General features: G+C 36.9%; 1 protein-coding gene across 1 annotated transcript in view; it reads right to left on the reverse strand.

The window, feature by feature from the left end:
* LOC127872758 (uncharacterized) overlaps window positions 1–10,126 on the reverse strand; it is a 72,508-nt gene that overhangs the window by 60,657 nt on the left and 1,725 nt on the right. Inside the window, 3 exon segments of the mRNA XM_052416137.1 lie at window positions 513–802; window positions 2,809–3,055; window positions 5,713–5,856. Of these exon segments, the coding sequence (XP_052272097.1) occupies window positions 513–802; window positions 2,809–3,055; window positions 5,713–5,833 (658 nt within the window). The 5' untranslated portion in view covers window positions 5,834–5,856.

The raw sequence follows: 10,126 nt of genomic DNA on the forward strand, positions 1-10,126 counted from the left end.
ACAATTAAATTTCAACATTTTTCAGACTTGAACTGTGTTTATGACATGAATATTAACTACAATACCCCAAAACCAATCACTCTCCTTAATTGGACTAATGAAATCTTAAATGAGAAAAGTCATGCAAAAATGGATCTTATGTCATATATAGCCAGCGCTGCTCCAGACCAGCCTACGATAGTCTGCTCAGGGGCTAAGTCTGCTCAGGGGCTACAATGTTTGCTAGTAAAACCATTAACATCTTGCTTGACTTTAAAGCAAACACCAAAACTCCTGATCAGACTGCGCAATTTTGAATGCTGGTCTGGACCTACGCTGGCGGTATATGGAATAGTACCCATTTCACATGATGAAGCTAACATTTTATTTTGATGGACACACGAATATGCTAACGAACTAACAAGAGAGTAACACGCTAAGCATTTTTTAAAGTAATAAAATGGCAGGGGCACGAAATGGTATGTAAATTGGTACCATTCCATATAAATTCAAACAAGAATCTACCTACATACCTGAGATATTAGAATCGCCAGATTCATGCACCCCAGCAAGGCTGCCAGTGTCCAATATCAAGTTATTAGGCGAGAGAGTCTCCATGTTAAGGGAGTCCCCATCTTCATCAAACAGCCCAAACTGCTCGCTGGGGTTGTCTCCCAGCCGGGATGAGTGACCGATTCCCGACAAGATGCCATCATCTAGATTGCCAAGGTTTGAAGACATGTCGAATGTGCTGTCATGGAGTATCTCATTCTCGCTGTAGTTGATGGCACTTAGCATAGCATCCCCTGAGGTACCTCCAGACCTAACAATGAGGGAAAGTATAAATTACATACCTAGCTACATTTTTGAAGAGGAAACTAATTACAATTTTGTCATTTGATGTTGACAACAATATTATATGTGTTGAATAAAGTGTTGAAAATTAATATATCCAATGATTAACAACCATATACTTTTGAAGTGTTAAATTGTTATCAACAGAATGAAGTCTATGACACTTTATGATGAAGTGTAAGTTTTACGGGTTTTTCACTGCTGGTGAAAAAACATTTGCGCTGGCGAACATTTTTTCAAGGGGCAAATTTCATTCATGACAATTTAATTGTAGTCTGTAATAATCAATATCACATCTTCACAAGAAATATGGTCTGGTACAGTACTGGAGCATATTAAGTCATCAGATTGCGTACAAACAAGCCCCAGGGGCATTGATTGTTATCATATAACTAATTGGCCCTTCATTCCAAATGAGAGAGACATATTGTAAAAGATCTTTAACGCTACAGCATCTGCCTCACACTTGGTTGGACACAAGGAAAATCAGTTGAAATCAAAATCAGCATTATTTATTTGGGATTGATTTTTTTTTGCAATATAATAATTTTTATTTCAAAATAATAATGAATTTTTTTTGAATGATAAAATGCAGATTCTTTAAATTTCAAAAAGTGGTTAATCTACACTGTACAGCATGGAAAAACGTAATTGCTTTTGGATTTGGTTTCTGAATTTTAAAACACTGTCTGTCCTCAATCAAGATGAAATTTAACATGAATAAGGGGCAGACATTTGTTATTTCAACAAATACAGATCTTGATTGGAAGGAGGATTTAGCCCTCTGCTAGGAAAGTGTTATTTTGAGTTGACAAAAAGTGTTATAAAATATATAGCTCCTATAATTCACATTTATAATGCAATATTTTAATCATTAGAATGATGTTCATGCTACTTCATAGTGAAAATGATGTTTATTTTAGAGCTTGAAACAAATAAAGACAATGAAAACCCATGTTTTTTTAACAAACTTGGTAGAGAACCACCAAATGTTACATGCCAAATATAACATCTCTGGGCCAGGTCGTTTAAGAGAAGTTTCTTAAATCATTTCTTATAAAATCTATAGAGGCATTAAGGAAAAGTCAACAGAAAATCTCCCAATAAGCAGTATGTGCTCAGACGAGCTAATAAATACCAAACATCTACATAAGGGAAACACATGATGATGCCAATTTTGAACAAACTTAGAAAAATACTACCTTATAATGTAACATAACAAATAAATGTATTTCTTTGCCTTGTAGTTTCAAGGTATTTTTTTTTTAGTGTATAGTGTAAACATGTAAGGGAAACAAGTGACCCAAGAAAGGGGCCAGTTTTGACCCCTGGGTATGATTTGAACAAACTTGGTGAGAAGACCACCATACAATGTTTCATGCCAAATACCCAACATCAGGGCCTTGCGGTTTCAGAGGAGATTTGTAAAGTTTTCACTACATACATAGAAGGGTAGCCAGGTAGCCCCAGGCAGTCATATTTTGATCCCCGGGACATTAGATTTTTGATAAGTTTTCACTTTATACAAATCAAGCAAGCAAGTTACCTTTAAGACAGGTATATTTTGACCCAAAGTGATTATTTCTATAATCTTCATCAAGGACCATTATAAGATGTTATAATGGTATACCAAATATTACACCTCTGGATCTTGTTGTTTTAGAGATTTTTAACTTATTTTGCTGCATAAGTCTATTTAAACCATGTAACATCTTGATTTTGTCCATTTTCGACCACAGAGGCATGCTCTGAACAACAAGTAGTGGAGAACTACATAGCATAGTATGTCAAACCCCTTACCTTTGTGGTTACAGAATGAAAAATTGCTGAACTTGTCTTTTTTGAAATCCATTTTAAGCTCTGGTGACCTATATAAGCAACAGACAGGAACGATTAAAACGAGCATCACCCAAGGATCATTCAGTTGACAGCTAGGAACTATTCAAGCACGGACATTAAAAAACCATGACCTACTTGTACATCTGTGAGCCATGATGCGACAGCGATGCGGGACTTTGCTGCCCCGTATCACTAATGCTGGTGGTGGTGATGATGGACAGGGGTCCAGGGGACAAGCCCTTGTCCAGGTGATCTGAGACGCCCAGCAGCTTTTGCAGCTGGGTCTGGCCAAGCATTGGGCCTCCTGGCTGGCCTTCAATCCTCACGTGCTGCGACAGCAGAGGTATGTGAGCATTCTCGTGGAGTTTCAGGACTGGGAACCCTATAACAAAATGCCAAGTGTTTCTGGGAAAACCTGGCTTAATGCATGCGTGTAAAGTGTCATCCCAGATTAGCAGGTACAGTCTGCACAGGCTCAATGAGGACAACATTTTCTGCTTTTATAGTATTGTTCGTTTATAGGAAGTCCCTCCTAGCCAAAATCCAATTTAGGCGGAGGGGGACTTCCATGGTAAGCTTGTGCGGACTGCACAGGATCATCTGGGATGACATTTTAACATGCATTTAGCCAAGTTTTCCTAAAACCTTGTAACAAAATGAATACATGTAATGCTTTCTTTAACTACTTATTCAACTACATATATCGAACAGTCTATTTTCGAAGAGTGTATTTACCAGCAAGAACTTTTTAATTTACCGGAAATCATGTTATTGTAAGGTGTTCTTACAATCAAACATAATTGGACTCAAACTCGGTGTCTGTCTGCAAAACAGTCACTAACATGTCATTGCCCAAACATGAGCAAACTTATTATTAACTACCAATAAATGTAAATAACTAATTAAACGTTACAAAAGGCACAACACAGACAAATTTTCCTGTCATACATTTCCCTTATGTTTTACAGCTTTAGAAGAATGAAGGTAGCAAATGACCATCTGTAACAATCATCAAGTAAATTTTTGTTACACTACTGTTATTGATTGAGTACAAATTAAGGCAATTTGGCAACTTGATATACAGCAAAATTTGTGGAAAAACAAGAGCTGTCACCATAGGATGACTTATGCCCAGGGCTAGCGCTGGCCCAAAAAATGTTTGAGCCACCCAGATGTAGGGGTGTCCGGCATGCCCCCCCCCCGGAGATTTTTTGGATCCTAGATTGTCTGTGGTGCGTCTTGGGCCTATTGCCAACCAGTTTTCGTTTGTTTCAAATAACAATTTATACTATAGATTTTTCATATTTCTTTTAATGACAACAAGCACATGTCACATATTATAATATACATCAAATCACAATTTTCATAGTAATAAAGATATTTTAATACAGCGCATTTTTAACAGCATGATGAATGGCATGTAAAATACAAGCATACATTTCATTCACAAAATACATTGTTTTGCTGCTTTACTGCTTGCTGGCATCGACGGCATGAGTGTGATCTGAAAAAAAATACATAGTCAATCTGCATATATACATATAGTTAGACTATAGCATTTCAAAGTAATTTCAAATTAAAATTCCTCTCATCTTCAAAATCTTACCTTTTAATAGACTTTGCATGTTTCGTCACCGAGTCTTTTTTCAGGATATTGCAACCTACAGTGAACGTGTTGGAATTCTGCACCTTAATGCATAGGTCACAGTACATTGATTTTGATTCATTCTCAAAGCGAAGCCAATTATTATCAACTTTCCATGACTCTTGGAATGCTCTAGTTTTTGTGTTTTAATTATTTTGTTTGTTTGTTCAGACTCATTTTCGTCCAAAGGACGCTTTAAGGTTAAAGAAGTCATGTTAACGACTGTACAGACAAATTGGTATCTTCCATTTATATAGTAGACGACATGAATTAGTCTTCCTATGCGTTACAAATTCGTAACTTTAATTAAATTTTAATTGCAATTAAACCGCGCGTGTTTTTCACGTTTTCCTTTGATTAAAATACGCCGCTGTTAGTTATCATAGTGTGTGAGTAAAACGATCAAATTATTAATGAACACCTTTTCATTTCAATCGGAAATCGGCAGAAAGTTGTAACATCAACGACATAGAACTAATTATTTAATTATCACTCTTTAATTTGGATCGATAGTCAGCTTGGAAACAATTAATTTATTGTCACGCTTATTTTCATTTTTAATCTTATAATACGACATTTGCGACCATCCGCTATTTTGTTTGCAGACGACAATATTAACTGTGTATTCATAGCTCCACCCATTTTTACGTTTCATTCAACAACGTCATTTCATGTGTAAGCCAGCTCAGTTTTGATTGGCCAGCTACCATGTGCACTTCAATAACAATAAGGTCAAGCGATGTCTCGATACAGGTGCAGACCGGTTTTCGTTCACGGTTCAAATTGCGAATACTTTCATTGAAACAAAGAGAAAAATATAGAAAACCAGTTTCGGGTTAAAATGGCGGCTGTTTTCAATGAAATTTTACGAGATTTTAGCATTTTCGCAAATCGGATTTTTCTTGAGCCAAATTCTCAATATTTTCGCAAATGGCTCAAGTGGCGAACGACAGCGCGAGCCCTGTTATGCCCCCTATAAACTCTTGATATAAGTTATGAGCTTTTTTCGAATCCTAAACACAGATTTCGAAACCTAAACGCGGACCCTAAGTTCAAGGTCACAGGGGTAAAAATTTGTGTGCGTCTGGAAAGGCCTTGTCCATATACACATGCATGCCAAATATGAAATTGCTATCTGAAGCGACATAGAAGTTATGAGCATTTTTCGAAACCTAAACGCAAAGTGTGACGGACAGTCCGATCACTATATGCCCTCCTTCGGGGGCATAAAAACACCTTAGAATTTTCACCTACCATTTTTTTTATAATACATGTAACTACTGATGTGAAAAAACATAATTTGTCAAGGTTTTGTTTTTGTTTTTCATAAATGTAGTGACACCTTAAGCACATGCATTAAGCCCAGTTTTCACAAAAAAGATTTAATTTACTACCTGCGTAAGAGTACGGGTCCTCTGATGCCTGTGAGGCAGCCGTGTGCGCCAGGATCTCCAGGTTGCCGGGGGCACTGAGTTCAGGGGAGGTTACTGATCCTGGATGACCAGAAGGGTCCATACTCCAGTCAATCACATTTCATTCTGGAAAGCAGCAATGAAACTTTTAAACCTAAAAAACACAAAACAAATCCGAAAATCCCAAATGTAAAATATTTTTGTATATTTCCAAAAATGTGGGGGGTTTTACCAAACATTTGCAGGATTTCATAAAAAAAGGAGAGCAAAAGTAGCAGGCACTTTGTAATTTAATAATAAGAGTCTAAATACTGATTGTCAGTTTGCTGATCAATTGAGTGTGGTAACATTGTAATTCCAACGATTTATCAAGTTGAAGCCCAGTGCACTTTCATTAGCCCCCTTTCCAATTAACATTTATTTTGAATAAACAACCAAACAAGACATGTGTTCGTCAGAAACACAATGCCCCCTATTGCGCTGCTTTGAAATTTTATTTTATTTTGACCTTTGACCTTGAAGGATGACCTTGACCTTGAACTTCCACCACTCAAAATGTGCAGCTTCATGAGAACGCCGCGTAAAAAAATAATATTTTTTTTACCTTTGACCAGAGCTCCAGATAAAAATTTGGTCAAATTCTTATTTACTCCCTATTTCAAAAATTAATTCTTATTTTACCCCCTATTTATAAAATTAATTCTAAACACTATATTACCAAATAATTTTTATGCTTTGTTTTTGACACATCAACAATCCAACATTTTGGTTTATAGTCTTGGAAAAGCCTGGCTTTCTTTTCCATTTCTTGCTTTCCCATAATCGGACAGCTTTTTCTGGCTCAAAAGACCCCACATCTATCTTGCTCATCTTGCTTTTTTTGCCTTCAACGCTTCGATACACCGCTTCGGTCGGCCATTTTTATTTTTTTTATTTAAAACAGTCACTGACACTTCGGCTTAGGTCATAATGGCATTTTGGTCGCCGTTAAAGTCATATCAAAAATACATATTTAACATTTAATTTTAATGACATTTTGAATAGGTATATATAGGTATATTGTATATTACTTGTGTATAAAAATTTCGATAAGTGTAATTAAAAAGGTACAATAAACAGTAATGACTCGCCTGTAATACCAGGAGAACAGAATCGAGACTGTTTGGCCTTTCGACCGTTCTTAAGTGTGGCCCTTCCTTACAGCAAAGTGACGTTGACTTAAAGTTGTAAGTTTTAATTGAGTGCCTCGACGAGTCAGAACCGGGATGAAATGTTAACCACATATAATTTGCTACTGGAAGTTTTACGCACGTTCCAAAATGTCGAATTTGTGTTTTATTTTTTCAATGCGTAACTTTACGCAAAGATTTGAAATCTAAATCGTTATTTAAGAAATTTTATTCGTTTTTACGCCTTTACGCATGTTATCTGGAGCACTGCCTTTGACCTTTAAGGATGACCTTGACCTTCCTGCACTCAAAATGTGCAGCTTCATGAGAACGCCGCTTTGAATTTATTTTTTTTACCTTTGACCTTGAAGGATGACCTTGACCTTGAAGGCTTGAACTTCCACCACTCAAAATGTGCAGCTCCATGAGAACGCCGCGTTGAAAAAAATAAATAATTACCTTTGACCTTGAAGGATGACCTTGACCTTCCACCACTCAAAATGTGCAGCTTCATGAGAACGCCGCTTTGAATTTTATTTTTTTTACCTTTGACCTTGAAGGATGACCTTGACGGCTTGAACTTCCACCACTCAAAATGTGCAGCTTGATGAGATACACATGCATGCCAAATATCAAGTTGCTATCTTCAATATTAAAAAAGTTATGGCCAATGTTAAAGTTTTCGGACGGACAGACGCCATATATTTGACATTTGACCTTGAAGGATGACCTTCATCTTTAAAGGGATCTTTTCACGCTTTGGTAAATTGACAAAATTGAAAAAAGTTGTTTCAGATTCGTAAGTTTTCGTTTTAGTTATGATATTTGTGAGGAAACAGTAATACTGAACATTAACCATGCTCTAATATAGCCATTATATGCATCTTTTGACGATTTTAAAACCTAAAAATTATAAAGCGTTGCAACGCGAAACGATTGAATAATTTGGAGAGTTCTGTTTTTGTCGTTAAATTTTGTGAAACTACAAAGATTGCTTATATAAGGTATAAAATACGTCAATACTGTGTACTCGGCGGAATAGCTCAGTAGGCTAAAGCGTTTTTACTTCAGGACTCTGGCAGGACTCCAAGGGTCACTGGTTCGAAACCTGCTCCGGGCAATGTTCTTTTCCTTTTTTTTATTTTTTTCTTGATTTTTTACTGGAGCTTTTACGATCCAATGTTTACATTTATCAATATAAAGCATTTAATGAATAAGTTAAAAAAATGCCAAAATCTGTGAAAAGGCCCCTTTAACCACTCAAAATGTTCAGCTCCATGAGAAACACTTGAAAGCCAAATATCAAGTTGCTATCTTCAATAGAAAAAAAGTTATGGCCAATGTTCAAAGTTTTTGGATGGACGGACAGACGCCATATATTAGGCATTTGACCTTGAAGGATGACCTTCACCTTCACCTTTCACCACTTAAATGTGCAGCTCCGTGAGATGCACATGCATGCCAAACATCAATTGCTATCTTCAATATTGAAAAAGTTATGGCCATTAAAGTTTTCGAACGGTTGGACAGACTGACATACTGACTGACACACTGACGGACAGTTCAACTATATGCTATATGCCACCCTACCAGGGGCATAAAAATACCCAAGAGAGTTAAAGAACAGAACAAGAATGAAAATGTAAAATTGTCTTGTAACCAAATACATGAAGTTGGATCCCACTTTTTTAATGTGGTAAAATTAAGTAGCGACTTCTTGTTATGAGCCAGTGAAAACCCTGATATATAATTCCATAATGGAAAAACAGACAAAGTGCCATTATTCTGTCAAAACCAAAATTGTTTTTTCTACTATTCCATCATCTGCTCATTAAGGCAGGGCTTTCCACAGGCCATTTAACAATCTCTCGCCGGGGCACTTGAATTTCGAAATCAGAGTCCCCGGGGCGCTTGAAATTTTCCGATCAGTGTATTTTTCAGTAAAAGACAGGGGAGATTGTCAAAAAAAATAAAGGTTTCTCAGTGTATCAATTTTCCCTGTTTTAAAAGAGCACTCGGTACCTACTTTCACAAGTAATCACCATAAACACCACATGGGGTAATGGATAATCCAATGATCAGGGCTCGCGCTAGGGAGCGATGTGAGCGACTAAGTCGCTTTCTTACGCCAGACGTCGCCTAAAATTTTAGAAATTGTTGATAAAAAGCGACTTCCAGTCTCCCTCTTATCGGAATTTGTTTACATCCTGTTGTCAAGGTCTGACTCAATTTTACAATACACACTGTCGCAGCCTGGAGCGTGTCGCAATTGAGCGACAGGTAATTTGAGGTGAACCCCGCCCCGATTCTCCCAACATCCGAACTTATCTAATCGGCGATCGATATTGGTCAAGTCAGCATTCAAGTCACATGGTAGCTGGCCAATCAACATTGAGTTAGCTCACGCATAATATTGGGTCATTCATGCGCAGACACTGTATACTTGGAAATACACAGTTGATATTGTCGTCTGCCAACACTATAGCGGCCGATTGCAAACGTCGTATTTAAAGATAAACAAATCTTTGAAATACTTTAGTCAGTATGATATGATATTTACATCAAAATGGATTGAATAGAGAGCTAGTAAAAATTTTAGTTATTTATCTGTCGTGTCTATTGTTACTTGGTTAATTAGAACTGCTGGAAAAATTAAGATACACAAAAGAAATACAATTATATTTACTACAGTGGTATACTTCAATAATGTGATACACATATATGTGTGTTATAACGCCCTACATGCAAACCCTTGTGTCAGAGTCTCTCCACTTTTCCCTAAAGTCTCCTCACTTCTCCCTAAATCAGTGTCAGGGAGAAGTCACTTCTCCCTAAAATTTGAGCCCAGCATGAGCCCTGCTGATAAGGGAAGAGCATGACGCGCGTATCTATTATTCTAGCCACATTACACAGCCATTTTCATGCTGACAAGAATGTATCGCGTAACTTTCCAGTCGTCAAAGTGTTATGTTAATCATCCAATCGGTTATGCGAATGTTTATGAGGGCGGGGTTAACTATCGAGCATAATTTTTTATTGATGTCGGGCACGAAGTAAGAGTTTATCGCAGCTTGATCAGCAAGAAGTTGTACCATTTACGTAATATAAAACCGGTAACTAGTACAGTACAGTACATTTAAGACGGTTTCGGGCATCATCATCACACCTTTTCACTGTAAACAAGTGTTACCTATGACTCATAATTAATACGAGAAATTAATTGCAAG

This window comes from Dreissena polymorpha, chromosome 3 (assembly GCF_020536995.1).
Source record: "Dreissena polymorpha isolate Duluth1 chromosome 3, UMN_Dpol_1.0, whole genome shotgun sequence".
Taxonomy (NCBI): Eukaryota; Metazoa; Mollusca; class Bivalvia; order Myida; family Dreissenidae; genus Dreissena; species Dreissena polymorpha.